This window comes from Babylonia areolata, chromosome 4, assembly GCF_041734735.1.
Source record: "Babylonia areolata isolate BAREFJ2019XMU chromosome 4, ASM4173473v1, whole genome shotgun sequence".
Taxonomy (NCBI): Eukaryota; Metazoa; Mollusca; class Gastropoda; order Neogastropoda; family Buccinidae; genus Babylonia; species Babylonia areolata.
In genome coordinates, this window is record NC_134879.1 from 23,848,401 (window position 1) to 23,865,304 (window position 16,904).

Genomic DNA, 16,904 nt, shown 5'->3' on the forward strand with positions numbered 1-16,904 from the left:
TTTTCGCTAATACCAGACAAGTTAATCCAGTATCACAAAGTGCTGATAATTTACATAACTGGAACAATTATGAGGAAGAAAAAAATAAGGAAAGATATGTTTACAAAGCACATGCAGTAACATGATCTTGGAAGAAATTAGAAGACCAAGAGAGACAGTAACTTATAACAGCTGTCTACAGTCTTCTCTGTTTCATTTTAAGTTGAAGGCATTTGACCTTACCAAGGTTCATCTGTGGGTTCCCAGCAGACCAGACAGACATTACAGGTAAAACACATGGCTCTATCATCACTTGGTGCATTGGGCTGATGGTAAAATCCTGCCTGGGCCATTGGTTCAGGTAATGCCCACCTGCAATCAGAACTTCATTTGAATTCAAAAAGTGTGTCCATGCACTGATTCACACATATACAGCCCCTCATCCTCCCATGGCATTCTAGATGGTCTATGATATAAATCATAAACACTCTAACCATGATCAACCAGTGACAGCTCAAATAATCACACCAACTCAAAATCACGCAAAGTTTCTTCAATCACTGAGAGTCAGATTATCTGTGTTCATTTGTAAATATGATGGTATGGGCGACAATAAATCAAGCAGCAGTAACAGCTTAGAGAAAATCAAGATTATCAAGTTAAAGTTATCATTTCAAATTTACAATAACGTCTTTTTTCAGTGCACAAAAAAACAGGTGAAACAGATATTATATACTCACTTATATCCCATGTGAGGCCACTTGGAAAATGTCTGCCTTCGCGCTGCTTCACTGTACATGAGAGCTTTATCAATGATCCCTGGCCCTGCTTCCACAATAGAGGAAGGCAGCAAGTGGGCCAAACGATCTGAGATGGCTGAGGCAATAGGCAATCCAGGTCCTTGTTGGGAGCCTGAGGGAGGCTGCTGACTGTTTTTCTTCATCTCTGCCACTAAGGAGGTGCACACAGACTTCAGAGCACTGTGTTGCAACTGGAGACATACTGTTGCCCACTAATGAAAACAGAAACAAAAAATCAATTCATTATGCACAGTAATCAAGGAGAAGGTCTCTTCTTTTTTGTAGAAGATACACATTCAAATGGAACCACATAAATCCACAAACAAGCATAAATTGGGTATCTTTTTCAATACTGCGCAGTCAATTCAAGAGAGCAGGCTATCCAAATATTCTGACATTTATTATATACAACTTCCTTCCATTCACAAAACCTCAAGGCTCAGTTTAATCTCGAATTAAATGTTTGGATTTCAAATTTTCTCACCCTTCATACTAGCCTTCTTAACTGCTTTCTGCTCTTGTCAACAGCAACAATTTAATGCATTTTTTCATTAAGTTCGTTTTGAACAATAATTTACAGTGTGTGTTGTTTTTTTGTTGGGTGGTTTTGGGTTTTTTTTAATCTCTTGACAATACTGTTTAACAAGGGGGAAATCCATGCTTAATATGCAAATTTTGATAGCATTTACTGAACTTGATGCCTCAGTGCTAAAAACTCCCTAACACTCCTGACATACATCAAATGGAAATAAACAATCTCTTTTGGCTAGGCTAAACATTGTGTCTTTTACAGTTTTGCTGGTATGTTTACATCTCAGAATTAACTGGATGAAAATCATGAGAATGATTTAGACTAGCATTATTTCCACGTATGATGAAATTCACGAATGGCATCAGACATGGAGATAGCTCAAACAGATTTCACTTTTAAACTATCACCTTTGCTGTTTTGTGGCTTCCCTCAGTGTCTTTACGTGCAGTTTCAATGCCACGCTCCAGTTCTTCAATCACTTCTGCCAGATTATCACAGCCTCCTTCAAACCGAGCGCTGCGCAAAGCCTTTGTCAACTGCAGAGCCTGTAATCAACAACAATCCATACAATCCATAAATTGTACAACTATGAATAAATATGAATTAAAGTAATTCACACAAATGTCTTTAATTCATTTATAGCACAGTAGTGGCAATTCTAAAGGTTCACAGATTCATACTGGCAATCTATACTTAACATTTTTCCTTCCCTAGAGAAATAAAATCATGTTGCATGCACCCACAGAAACCACCCATATCACCTCATAGCACAACATGAGTGACTTCAGAGGATAGCCACATAATACATGTATTTCCCAGAAAAATCATAACAATGAATGAATATTTTCCTGGTGGATAACTAATCAACTTAAACCTTTCAACCAGACTTTTCATTCCCGGGAAAGGGAAGCAACTGCCATATACCTTCAGGTAAGACATGTACATTATACTATTTCAGTGTTTGCATGCTTCACTGAAAACAACAGGTGAAGCTTTCATTGACAAATGACTACATTCTTAATGCGCGATAGTAACAATACTATTTACTATTCTCGCTGCTCACTCATTAGAACTAAAAAAATGTGATTCCACAATGAATAATATAAAAAAAATAAATGAATTAAAAGTTTTTCCCTTTTTGTTTTACTTTTAGTTTTGTTTTTTTAAACATGTTCATTTGTGCAAAATGATAAAGCGCAAGGACAGTAATTCCTAAGAAACTGCAGAATGGATTCATTTAAAAGACCAAATAAACAAACAAAACAATAAAATGTTTCACCTCTGCCAGTGGTATTTCCAACTTGATGACATCTTCAGGTCTGCTGATGGGCGTTTGCAAGGCAGTGTCCAACAACAGAATGCCACGCAAATCACGACGCACTGACACTGCATGGCTGTCACTGAAAATGCAGCGATCCTTCTCTGCCAGGTATATACACTGCAATGCTTCACATTTCTGACCTGAAAAGGAACAAAAACAACATCATCTTAATTCACATGCATTTAATTTAAATCAGGTTGCTTTAGTTTTTGTTTTTCAAAGAAAATATTCAAAATGTCACAAGAAAAAAATCAAAGTAACAGAATGAGAATGCAGATATAAATTATAATCAAGAAATTCTATTTCTATTACATCTAAAAGTTTCAAAATTTCATGCCAATATATTTATTTAAGTCTAATGAAACACTGACAATACAAAACATGCATATTAACCCAATGTGTCCTCTTTCGGCTTGTCAGCCTATGCCTGTTTGCTTAACTTCCAAAATATTTTCTTGTTCAGAAGTGTGTATCAGCATTCTATGGTTTTGGATGTTTTGTAAACATGTTAATTTGTGTAAGATTTTGTCACTGGATTGTCCAAAGGATCTTCAACTACCACATTATTTTATGACCAAACCTTTCCCCACATATCTTATCAATGGTCAGGAGGCAATGCAGTGCATTCACATACTGACCATGCTGCAAAAAAAGGAAAATTTTAAGCAGTATACATGAGATTGCATGCAGTTGATGAGACTACACATGTACTGATGTCACCCATGAGGCAATCAAAATAACATTTAAGGTAATGAAAACTAACTGAAAACCAAGCTGACTAGTCAATGGGGCTATGACCCCTTCCCTATGTCAGTATGTGTATAGTTGGTGATGCAGTATGAGTTCATCTTCAAGTGTCAGTTTACAGCAAAACAGCCGTAACCAGCATTGACTATTATGTTGTTAAACCAATGACAGGCAGCAACATGTCAGAGGCAGAGACAGACACAAAGTGGTTTTCCAGACAGCTGTCTCTTCCAATACCAGGTCTTTTGAATTGAGTCGTGAAAATCCTTTAATGTCTGACAATTTGTCTGAATTCATTATTCTGTGGTTCTATAAATTAAATACAACATGCACTTGCACATGTATGTGTAATGACAAATGGCACTGGGCAGAAATCTCTGGAATGTGATGTGTCACATTCTACTTTTCTTTTTATAACTGAAATATGCTCACATGTTAAGATTTTGTCCAAATATTCTCCACTCAACTCTCTTGCAGTCACATATTTTGCAGAGCACCTCTTCCTATAGTTCAGCTGTGGCTCCGTCAGTCATTACAAGAGAATTGAAATCATACAATCAAAGGCTAGTTTTACAAAACTAGTAAGTCACCAGTGACCAAATTCAATGTAATTAACTGCAAATAGTTCACTGTTCATGTGAAACTTGCTTGAATTGTACTATTTGTAGTTAAAATATACTTCCATAACAAGAAAAATATAGTTGTTCATTATCAACAGTATTGTCAAAATAAAATACAGAGAAAAGACAAAAGTCGAGGTATTTTCACCATGCCAAACAGAAAGTTATCATGGTTGCAAGGATTCTGGAGGGTATAAGAAACTAGAATTAGTAAAAAGTCTTTCCAATTTCCTTACTTTCATTTTCAAATTCCAGTAGTAAAAAAAATTACTCTGTCAACTTCTTTCTTCTTCTCTCTTCTTTCTGTTACACAACCAACATCGACTTACTGACGATTCTGTCGTAGTTGATGTGTGGTTAATGAGGCGGAAGCCTGTGTGGCTGATGTAAAGATGTGGATGGACAGAAACAAGCTAAAACTTAACAAAATAAAATCGACCTCTTAACTGTAGGAGACCGAGCTCATCTCAATGAAATTAAAAAAAAGGGCCCAGTCACTCTCGGCACTTCTATAGTTACATTTCGAACATCAGCTGAATACCTCTTCTTCTTCTTCTTCTTCTTCTGCATTCGTGGGCTGCAACTCCCACGTTCACTCGTATGTACACGAGTGGGCTTTTACGTGTATGACCGTTTTTACCCCACCATGTAGGCAGCCATACTCTGCTTTCGGGGGTATTTACTTGTTTCCATAACCCACCGAACACTGACATGGATTAAAGGATCTTGAACGTGCGATTTGATCTTTTGCTTGCGTGTACACACAAAGGGGGTTCAGGCACTAGCAGGTCTGCACACATGTTGACCTGGGAGTTCGGAAAAATCTCCACCCTTTACCCACCAGGCGCCGTCACCAAGATTCGAACCCAGGACCCTCAGTTTGAAAGTCCAACGCTTTAACCATTCGGCTATTGCGCCCGTCAGCTGAATACCTAGGTGTACATCAGATCTTGACCATGGCTGACCACATTTCATCCCTGTGTCGCTCATGCAATTTTCATCTTCGCAGACTAGCCTCAGTCCAACCATACTTTACGGAGAAAAACATGGCTCAGTTGGTTTCCTCTTTTGTCCTGTCCAGACTAGATTACTGCAATTCTACCTTAGCAGGTTTACCATCTTCCTCTCTTATTAGACTACAGAAAGTACAGAACAATGCTGCACGACTCGTCCTAGCGAAAAAGAAATCTGATCATGTCACACCTCTTTTGCATCAGTTACACTGGCTTCCTATTGAGTCCCACATCCACTATAAACTAGTGACTCTTGGCTTCCAACATTTTGATGAACCTCTCCCCTCCCGTATCTCTCCTCTGTGCTGGAAATGTATGAACCATGTAGAACGCTAAGATCCAGTTCTGAACTGTCCCAAGAACTAATTTAAAATGTGCAGGGAAAAGGTCTTTTAGGGCTCAAGTACCCCAAATTTGGAATTCTTTGCCATCGTCCCTCAGAAATGCTCCTGATCTCCAGACCTTCAAGTCAGATCTGAAAACGCACCTTTTCCGCAAACATTTATGTACTCAGCACGATGGATAGTCCAAAGTCTGTTCGCAACATGGACCTTTATGCTAGAGATATTTTTACTCATGTAATCCTGTTTTAGTGCAGTTGATATATTTAATGTGTCTTGGTGCGTGCGCGCGCGTGCATGTGTGTGTGAGTGTGTGCACGCATGTATGTGTGTGTCTAAAAAATGTGTGTTTTTAAGGAATGTATTTCTTTTTAATCTAAGCATTATTCACTTGATATTTTTATTGTTTGGTGGATCATGCTTTTTTATTCATTCTTTGAATGCATTGAGCTGTTGTAACTTATTATGTTATGTTCTTATCTGGCTCGATGATGCAAAGCGCTTTGAGCAGCATTAGTACTGGATATCGCGCCATAGAAAAGTTTTGAATTATTATTATTATTATTATTATTATTATGCTGGGTATTTTTGTGTCTCCATAACCCACAGAACACTGACATTGACTACAGGAGCTTCAACGTGCGTATTTGATTTTCTGCGTGCATATACACACGATGGGGGTTCAGGCACAAGCAGGTCTGCACATATGTTGACCTGGGAGATCGGAAAAACCTCCACCCTTTACCCATCAGGCGCCAATAATAAGATTCAAACACGGACCCTCAGATTGAAAGTCCAACGCTTTAACCACCTGGCTATTGTGGCATTGTAATTCTTATAGGCGAGCAAACTGATGGGCTGTGCATCACACTGCTGATTATGCTTCCATATTTGGCTGTACATCATCTTCATCTGCTGGTCTGTGAAAATGAAAGCCTGTGTGTTGTATCAAGTAAACTAGACCATGTTTTTGCCTGCACCAGTTTGACCTTGTGTTGTAATCTGGGTGATCAATTATCAGTCTTCAATCAGTTAATAAGTTAATCAGTTGATGACAGCTGCAAATATTTTCAACTTGAACAGCTGAAGAGTTTTAAACGGGTGAATTACACAAGTGCTGTACTTTGAGTCTTATGTTGCACACACCGTGGTGATCAGTCACTATTACAATGAACAGTAAACATAACCGTGATGACGGCGCTGCTTGAACTTCGAAGACAAGGGGGGTGAAATGATTTCATCTCCAATACAGGCAGTGGTTTGTAAATGGTCCGCGAGGAAATAGTTTACCAATTTTTTGACAGATGTACAAGATCGACACGATGTTGATAATTCTTAGTTGTGTTTAGGATTTTGAACGACCGTGGACTGCTCGAGCTTGGACGTACACCCAACTCGAATATTTGGGGGAACAATGGTAGTCCCAGACATCGCCAGAGTCAAAACATGTTATCAACTTAATACTTCAATCACACTTTAGCTTCGTAAGAAGTAAACATGACATTATTGCATACCAAATTTATGACATGCCTATAAATAGATCTATCTAAAATTACCAATTATTGGTTTCGGTTGAGACTACAGTAGAAATAATAGACATGGGTACCAACCAGAAAGGTCTGATTTCTTCAATACAATTCCAGAAGTAGCATCTAGTACTGTGATAGACTGGTCCTTCGATGATAGAATAATAGTGTTGAGCGACGAATGATAGGTTACACTTTGTAGGTTTTCATTTATGAATAAACATCCGTCTTCTCGTATGGACCACTGCCGTACAGTGGCCGCCATGTTACTACAGCTCGTCTCGAATGTGACGTCACGTTCACTGTTGCAGCTTTTCCCTGCGAAGTCTGAAGATGTATAATCGTGTGAAAATATCTTTGACATTCATTATAGTACTTCAAGAAACGTGTCCGAATAATCATGTAAACCCCATCACAATGCAATCTTATGAGGCAAAAATGTGCTTCGGAACAAATTCAATCACGTGATCTGCATAACTTCCGTTTTGTAGTATGGTCGCCGTGTAAACAGTGAGTCAGCGAGCGGTGAGAAAATCGAAAGACGATCGTGCCAACATTTCATCCACTTTACCGTTTCAAACAACAGAAATAATGTCGCAGGACATTCAAGTGGTTACAGAAAGTTTTCTGAATGTCACCATTACAAGCAATACCTCTCCTTTTGGATGTGAAAAACGGTTTGCAAAAGATTTGACGATCGCCGCTTTCAAGGTTCGTCTGCTGACTGTTTTTCTTCGTTATTCCATTTGTTCAAATGTAGAATGTTCAGCCGATATTCCTGTATTTTGATGAGCAGGTCTTGTCATATAGAATAATCTTTGATGAACACATTAAAGTGGGATTAACTTCAAGTTGTCAAGACATCTCACATGCTCCTGGGGGTGGGGGTGGGGGGAGGCATTTGCTGTGTCTATGGACTTTAATTGGCAGCAAGAACTTTGCAAGATTCTTTTCAGTCTAGGGAGACATTTGATGACACTTATCAGCTGATTAGAAAAGACAGCTAGAAGTAAAACCCTGTCCTCTACTCCGCTGATCAATGTCATGTTACAAGGCTGAAGCAAGTTTCTTGCATACTCAAGTTAAAAGGTTCTCCACTTCTTTCTCCAACTTGAGTATGCTACTGAGAAACTTGCTTGCTGCCATGTTAGATTATTTGTTTTATATGTATTCATACAGTATGCTTGCTTTGTTTTATTTTTCAGTGCTTCACAAAGAGAAATGTTTAAACATGGAATGAATACAGTGGTAATGCCTATTGTACTTATTAACTTGATTGTAGGCATTGATGGGCGCAATAGCCAAGTGGTTTCATCCTTGGACTTTCAATCTGAGGGTCCTGGGTTTGAATCTTGGTAACGGTGCCTGATGGGTAAAGGGTGGAGATTTTTCCAGTCTCCCAGGTCAACATATGTGCAGACCTGCTTGTGCCTGAACCCCCTCGTGTGTTTACGCATGCAGAAGATAATATATGCATGCTAAAGATCCTGTAACCCATGTCAGTGTTCGGTGGGTTATGGAGACTCGAAAATATCTGGCATGCATGAACCACAACAGAGTCATTAGCAAGTTGATGTTGATCATGTAACAGAAAGAAGAAGAAGAAAGAAGGTTTCACAGTCTATTTCTGCACTTCCAAATCAGGATGTTAATTCACAAAAAATGAAATGCTGCAGTGGCACTTTCCTTTGACTTTTTTTTCTAATCTTGCGTATGTTACTGATACGATTAAAGGTAAAGTATTGCAAGGGATAGCAAACAGCTCATTGTTGAAAAAATTATGGCCATCACAGTTGTTTCTGCTTGTCGCTACCGTAGAGTGTTGGCCTAGAGGTAACACGTCTGCCTAGGAAGCGAGAGAATCTGAATGCACTGGTTGAAATCACACCAGCAGTCACCAGAATTTTCTCCCCCTCCACTATACCTTAAGTGGTGGTCCGGATACTAGTCATTTGAGTGAGACGATAAACCAAGGTCCCATGTGCAGCATGCATTTAGCGCACATAAAAGAATCCACAGCAACAAAAGGGTTGTCCCTGGCAGAAATCTGTAGAAAAATCAACTTTGATCGGAAAACAAATAAAATCGCAGGCAGAAAAAAATACAAAAAAATGGGTGGTGCTGTCACTATAGTGACGCGCTGTCCCTGGGGAGAGCAGACTGAATTTTACACAGAGAAATCTGTTGTGACAAAAAAGTTATACATGTACAATATAATACAGATACAATGTTGGCAGTCTATAGGTATCGTGACTACAACAAAATACACTGTTTGAGTTCTGAAGAATATAAAATACAGCTGAGCCATTGAAGATTTTTTCCTGTAGTGTTTGATAATACAGTTTTAATGCTGTATGCAGCATTCAAATCTTCTTGTTCTGAAAGTTCCCCAAAATCACAGTTCAATGACAGAGATGGTGTGGATGTTATGATCATAAGTTGTCAACATCTTTTGTAGTCTGAAAAACAGGGAGGGAAATAAAGAGTTTGATTCATGATCTTACCATTTCATCTGTAGCACACTTTGGAAAATGGACAAATAAGTGGTCAGCCATATATATATATGTGTCATCACTTTTAATCTTGATTAAACAATGAAAATGGGGTGAAAATGTGGAGACAGAGACCTTTTTAAAAAAAATATGTTCTCTCAGGAATAAGAGCAGAGATCTCTCCACACATTTCTTAATATACAACTCAAACTTGTTTTCAGGACAATTGCTATGATTTCTGTGCATGAATATGTTGGAAACTGAATATTTTGTGGCCCAGTGTTGACCGACTTTCAGAGACAGAGTGGGCTGGTAAATATGTCAATCTTTCTTCTGTTGAAAACTTATTAAAATGTTTGCTGCCACTGCCAGGGTTTGAAAAACACCTAAGTTACTGAACTTACTCTATTTAAAAAAAATTCTTAATAAAAATATGTCTATGGCATAAATGCAATAATTGTTTGACTTCAGTTTTAGGCTTTTGTTGAATTGGATAATGGCATCTGTCTCTTTTCCAACAACCAGACACACATCATCACATCTCACACAAATAAAACAACTTTTTGAAGAAATATCAAGTATTGATATTCTGGTGTGTGTGTTTTTTTTTATCCACACTCTTATATAAAGTTAAAACATACACAAAATTAACAGAAACTGACAAGATTGATGCCACATAAATCAAGACTTATCTCTGACCCAAATACTGTGAAGCCTGCCTGTTAATATTTTCTTTTGAAAAAAAACAATAAAGAACCACCACTGAAGAGGGATGGCTTGGGGATTGAATATTATTTTTTGGAGGTTGATTGATTGAATTATTTTAACTTTAATATTTTCAATGTGTTGTTTCAGGGCAAGCTAGAGCTTATAACTGGAGGCTCCGCAAGAACCATGAAGCTGAGCGCTTATGACAAAGACAACAAATTGGTCTGCCATCTGGACAATGATGATGCCCTCTTGGGTTCTTATCCCATAGACAGTGGGATGAAAATACATGTGAGATAGTGAATGGATGAATGTTGAATTAGAGAATTTTCATGGATCAGTGTGATGAAGAACCATTTGCTTTATGAATTCACCTTCATTTTTTTTTTTTTTTTTTTTTTAATCAAGTTTTATTTTTAAGAAATGATGATAATTTGTTGACTTGGATAAGGTGGTGTGCTGAAAGACTATATATGTATTTGATTGGTTCATCGGCGTATGTCTATGATTGGCCTTTTTGTAATGATATTCTTCTGTTGTTGTTTTTTTCCACCATAAAGCATTTTTATGAATAAAGAGCAGGCAGAGTCAAAAGGCATATGTTGCACAAAAAGGGCAAAAAGCACGTAAAAGCGCATGTCAGTGTCTACCTGAGCTATTTTGCACATGTGTAATGATTTTGTTCAATTGATTTGTAAGATGGCTATCTTTTCTTAACATTTCCATACCATGTCAATATAATGAATATTACATGTACTGTAACATACATGTACTCATGAATTAGCGCATGCATTCATTGGCACGCGCTCTTGCTCTCTCTTTCTCACTCTCTCTCACCCCAGACACACACACACACACACACACACACACACACACACCACACACACACACACACCACACACACACCACACACACACACACACACACACACAGAGGCAAGAAAAAAGAAACACTCAGAATTAAATTTTGTGTTTCTTTATTGCAAGCAGTGGATCTATTCTGCATAGATTTTTTTGGATAGGTTTTTGATCTGATAGTTGATGTGCTTATGATATTTCATTTTCATGTTTATTTATAGGCTGAAGACAAGCAGCTGAATGCAGGAGAGTTTGACGATGTTTCCAAAGTGGAGAAATTTGAAATTTCTGAAGAAGAATATTCCAAAAAAGCAGGTATGAGCACTCTCTCTCTCTCTTACTCTCTCTCTCTGCTTTTATCCTTCCTCGCTCCATCCATCTTCTTACTGTGTCTCAAATGAACATGTGTTTTGAATTTCACTTTGGAATTAAAGAGCAGGTTAAGTGGCAAGATGTTGATTCGTTATTAAAAGATAAGAAAATATTAACTTGTAATAAACATATAAACTGTATTTCAATTAAACATGCATTTTTGATTCGTTGCTAATGATTTTTCTTCTTCTTGACATTCACAGCTACACCATCAGACCAGCTCTGGTGATGAATCACAATGTTTTCTCCTGCTCTTCGTTGCTGCCATATAGTTCAGTCATGAGTGGAGTGTTGACAGGCCACAGATCTTGTCTTGCACACTTGTACAGGGGGCAGTTTTGGAGAATGTGCTCCGCTGTCCAGTCTTCCTGTCCACAAGGACAGGCGGGAGATGGCAGCAGCTTCGGTTTTCGGTACTTGTAGTTTTTCAGTCTTTTGTGACCAGTGAAAAGTCTCACCAGGACACTTTGCTGCTCTCTGGGTAACTTGCAGTGATTGTCCCTGATTGTAGTAGGTGCTGTAAATGCCCTGATTGTGGACTTCATTTCGCTGAAGCTGACACTGTTGTTAGGTTGCTCCCCTGAGGCACCCTTTTTGGCCAGCCCATCAGCTTGCTCATTCCCAGGGACTCCGCAGTGGACCAACCGTCTGCTTTGTGCCACTTTCTGTAGCGCTGCCGATAAGGGTGGGAGCTTCTTGTTTTGAAGGGCTTGCAACACTGACAGAGCATCTGTCAGAAAGTCAACTTGGCTGCAGTCATGGAGATGATCTGCATGATTGCTTCAGTCTCTGCATGATAGTTGGTGCAGTGTTTGCTAGCTGCAACACTGACAACAGTTGTCTCTCCTTCAGGGACGCACCTCATGATGCCTGCGCCCCCACTGGCGGCAGCATTAGTTGTATATCTGTCGGTTTACGCATTGATCTATACTTCCTGTGGGAACTTCACTGTGGGAGTCGCTCGATGTGTCACCTGAAGTCAGGTAGGGAACCATGGTTAAGACCTGGGTGTTCGTCAGCCCAAGGTTCTGATGCCTCTGATGGGCACACAGGGAGTACATCCTGTGGCAGCTGTTCCTGGTATTGTCAGGACAGCTGTCTACTTTCATGAACAAAGCTACTCCTTTTCAGTCTGCAAGAGTGGGGGTTCCTGCTTTTTATCTCCATTTGATCTGCATAGTTCAAAGAACAGATGGGTTTTGCATTGTTGAGGCATCTACTGGTCTGATGCTTTGTCCACTGTAAGTACAATCCGATTCTTTCATTGTGTTTTGCATTGATATGATAGGTTGAAACCTCTGCAGATTGAAGTGAAAGTTACATTCCAAGATGTGTAGTTGTAGTTTCTCTGGAGCAGTCTTGCAATCTTATTATTTTTCTCTTTCTCTTTTTCAAGATAGTGTAAGAGCATTCAAAGAAAGAAACAAGATTGGACGCTTTAATGAAGAAGAACAGAAGAAAAGGGAAGCTGAACGACTGAAAAAAGAAGAGGAGGACAAACAGAAAGCAGAAACTTTTAAAGTTGGAGACAGGTATGTTCTTTGTTTATATTTGATCTATTTTTAATCACATCAGGTCTGATTGATATATGATAATATATAATTTTTTTTTCTATTTGTTATGTGTGTGTGTGTGTATATATATATATAGATATAGATATATATATGTGTGTGTGTGTGTTTATATGTATGTGAGTGTGTGTGTGTGTCTTGTGTTCATGTACATATGTATGTGTGCATCAGTATTCCACTTGATCATTACATTGATTGTACTACTGAGACTCATAACAACATTTGACGCTTTGTACATGTGATGATAGTGATCTTGTTAATGAAGGCATTCATTAAATGAGCCGTTACATTTCTTTTTCAAAGATGAGTCTCAGGATGCGATAAAAATATAGTTAATTATTATCTTTTGTTTTTGTTTTGTTGGGGTTTTTTCATGCCTTAAGATAGCATTAGTGCTATCAAAAACAGGGTCCTAAGTTTTTCAGATTACCAGCACATGGGAAAAAATGTGAACATTTACTAACTTCTGTTTACAGGTGTGAAGTTCGGGTGCCAGGGAACCCAAGCAGGAGAGGAACAGTAAAATATATCGGTAAGTTTTCTCCTCCCCTGATTTTTATGAATAATTTCACTTTGGACTCTTGTGAAGGACACATAATTTGTGTGTTGGTGTATGTTGTTAAATCTGAGGTGCTTTCTATGAATAATTGTACTTAGGACTCTTATGTAGGACTCGTATATGTGTCAGTGTTAGTTATCATGTCTGATGTCTGCATTATCATGTTGCACTTGTGTGTGAAGAAGAGAAGTTATCAAAACAATACTGTGTGCAGGGGAGACTCATTTCAAGCCAGGTGTCTGGGTGGGTGTCCAGTATGATGAACCGCATGGCAAGAATGATGGCAGGTAAGATGTTGCTGAAGTATGAGGTCCATGTTTGCTATACGAATATGTTTCCATTTTCTCTGTACTATGTATGTGTGTGTATTTATGTGTGAATGCATGTCCAGCACTCACTCACTTCTGATGTAAGATGAGGCTGCCATGGGAGGAAAAAGACACAGTGATCACGGGTATCTTAGAACTTGAATGTATGAGGGTAAAAAGTTGAATTCAGTACTGATGAGTATCTTCTTCAGTAAAGTTTCACATGTAGCACTTAGACTGCTGTTTTACACTTTGCTTTTATTGTGTTTAAACAAAGTAGGATTTTGTTTTTTAACCCCTCACTGTTGATGAACAAATTTCATTCGAATGTTGCTAATCACTCTCATTCTTATTTACAACCAAGCTGAAGTTCTGTTTGATTTGGTAGGAAAACCAAATATGCAGTTGGTTATCATGCTGGAAAGATGCAGTGAAATTAAAGGGTTTGCATTACTTTAAACCTGTGTTATTGTTTGTTGGTTACCATTGGTTACATTAATTTCACACTTGCTGAAAGTTCTTTTTTTTCTTTTTTTTTTTTACTGAGATCAGTATATATTAAGTTGAAGGGGGAGCATTGTCAGACCAGGAAAAAAACAAAACATGTAAGTTTAACAAAGTTTTTTTGTGGAAATATTGTGATTCAGACCCATTCTTCAGTCTGCATTAGGTGTGATTGCATAATCAATTGTAGATAATGGTTGGTTTTTGACATTACATAAATGATGTAAATTACTGAATTTTTTCTTTCAGTGATTCTTCTCAGTTCATATGTCAGAGATTAAAGTGGGGCTTTCAAAAAGATAGGGGGAAAAGGTTAAGAAAGAAAGAAAAACTGCCAGCATATGAATAAACCTTTACCTTTTTTGTTTGTTTGTTTCTAGTGTTGAAGGAAAGCGGTACTTTGAATGCCAAGCAAAGTATGGTGGATTTGTCAAACCTTCAAATGTGGAGGTTGGTGATTTTCCAGAGGAAGACCTTGGTTTCGACGAGGATGAAATGTAGGTCCATGCCATGTAGGTCTATTCTCATTGCTGCAGCATGTCTGGACATTATATCCTCAAGTCATGCTTTTAAGTTTGAGAAGACCAAAGGCTGAGGGACATGTGACCTTTCACATTAAAAAAAAAAATTCCCAGATGCAAGAGTTGACATTGCTTTTTTTTATTGAATGCTTTCTTTGTAAGACATTTTTCAGATATGTTAAATGTCATTCATGGGCTGATTTCCAGAACAAAAAACAGAGTTCAACTAATTTTCCTATTTTGTTGATCTGTTAATTTGTTCTCAAAACCACATTGTGCAAAGAAGGGAGAGTGTGTTTGGATGTACATGCATTTATGAGTGCATACGTGTTTGCTTCCTGTGTGCTGAAAACTTGAGTTATTATTCTTTGCACAGTCATTTATGGTTCTTTAAGAGCTAAGAGCATTGCTGTTTGTACTGCCAGAACATTACAGATTGCAGGAAAGGAAGAATAAATATGTCTTATTTGTCGTTATGGATATTGATACTAACCTGGGGTCATCCTTGGGCATTAATGTGAATATTGTTCATGTATGTGGATATTCACAGGTATGTGTCATTGTAAGTCTGTTTGAATGATAGTACGACGGGCGCCATAGCCGAATGGTTAAAGCGTTGGACTTTCGATCTGAGGGTCCCGGGTTCGAATCACGGTGACGGCGCCTGGTGGGTAAAGGGTGGAGATTTTTACGATCTCCCAGGTCAACATATGTGCAGACCTGCTAGTGCCTGAAGCCCTTTCGTGTGTATATGCAAGCAGAAGATCAAATACGCACGTTAAAGATCCTGTAATCCTTGTCAGCGTTCGGTGGGTTATGGAAACAAGAACATACCCAGCATGCACACCCCCGAAAACGGAGTATGGCTGCATACATGGCGGGGTAAAAACGGTCATACACGTAAAAGCCCACTCGTGTGCATACGAGTGAACGCAGAAGAAGAAAAGAATGATAGTATTTTTGTTCAGAGAGAGACAGTGATAACAGAGTGTCAGCATTAATATATTCTGTCGTGAAACTTCTGTTCAGGAAGTAGTTAGCTACCCTTCTTTAGTAGCTTCTTGTGGTAAATTCTGAAAGAAGCATCATTTGATTGAACTAACTTCAGTAACCTTAGCAGTCATCCTTGCAGTCATCCTTGCATGTTTGTGTATGCATCAACATTCAGTGTGTCAGAAAGTACAGATGGCTCTTGCATGTTTGTCCTGGGCAAAGCTCATGGTGCTGTAAATCAGGATGTAAAGCAATGCTTGTAAACTGGTAAAGAGAACTTTATTTTCTGAATTTTGATATGGGGAGGCTGGGGTCTTTGTGGGGATTTTTGTCCTTTGTTTTTAAGAAAAAAAGGGGCATTCCATGTCTAGCAATTGTCATAACCAGTAAAGATAAATGCACATATTTCACTGGCCATAATTAAAACTTTGCTGAATTTGCCCATAATGTGAGAAGCTGCAAGAAAGGAAGCAAGGAACTTTGGGCATTTTTGTGTGGATAGATTTTTAAATATTTGGTCTCAGATCTGACCTACAGATTGTTCTTGATAATGAAAAGCTGAATGTGTATTGCTTATTATCCAGGCCACAATATCATAAAAAGCAAAGGCAAAAGGCTATCATAGCTTGACTGTGTATGCTCATTTACAAAGAAGTTTATTTGCAGGCTGCATGCAGATTAAACATTTTCAGTTAAGCTGTGAAAATATTGTGAACTTTCCTATGTTCTATTTTTTCTTGGAATAAAATTCTGAAACTCAATGCTGTTGTTATCTGACTTCCAGGTGTTTGTTTTTTGTATGTGAAAATGACATGAAGCTGTCATTGTGTTCTGTGTTCGTTTAATTCAATGCTATCATTTGACTTCCAATTGTTTGTTTTTTGTACATGAAAATGACATGAAACTGCAACTGTGTTTTGTGTTCACTTCTCTTTAAAAAGTTCTTTTCCTGAACAAACATATTTGAAAAGATGCATTCAACATTTATATTTTTTGCATTAACATCTCAAAACAAAAAATCATGCAAATCTGCAAGTTGTTCCCCCTTTTACAGCTTTTTCTTTCTTTTACATTGCTTCCACTAATACTATTTTTATACAATTTTTTGGTTCACTAATCACATGAACAGGCATATTCATA

General features: G+C 38.2%; 2 protein-coding genes across 2 annotated transcripts in view; one reads left to right on the forward strand and one right to left on the reverse strand.

Annotated features, from left to right (window-relative positions):
• Window positions 1–7,358, reverse strand: part of LOC143280967 (dual E2 ubiquitin-conjugating enzyme/E3 ubiquitin-protein ligase BIRC6-like) — an 84,532-nt gene extending 77,174 nt beyond the window's left edge. Inside the window, exons 1-5 of the mRNA XM_076585809.1 lie at window positions 6,964–7,358; window positions 2,591–2,772; window positions 1,719–1,856; window positions 720–991; window positions 223–351 (exon numbers count right to left, since the gene is read on the reverse strand). Of these exons, the coding sequence (XP_076441924.1) occupies window positions 223–351; window positions 720–991; window positions 1,719–1,856; window positions 2,591–2,772; window positions 6,964–7,243 (1,001 nt within the window). The 5' untranslated portion in view covers window positions 7,244–7,358. The remainder of the gene's footprint in view (window positions 1–222; window positions 352–719; window positions 992–1,718; window positions 1,857–2,590; window positions 2,773–6,963) is intronic.
• Window positions 7,359–16,525, forward strand: LOC143280969 (tubulin-folding cofactor B-like). The gene is made up of 7 exons (XM_076585811.1): window positions 7,359–7,590; window positions 10,227–10,370; window positions 11,158–11,251; window positions 12,705–12,840; window positions 13,356–13,411; window positions 13,653–13,725; window positions 14,631–16,525. Exons 1-7 carry the CDS (start codon window positions 7,471–7,473, stop codon window positions 14,749–14,751), a joined length of 744 nt encoding a protein of 247 aa, XP_076441926.1. The 5' UTR covers window positions 7,359–7,470; the 3' UTR covers window positions 14,752–16,525.
• The last annotated feature ends 379 nt before the right edge of the window (window positions 16,526–16,904 follow it).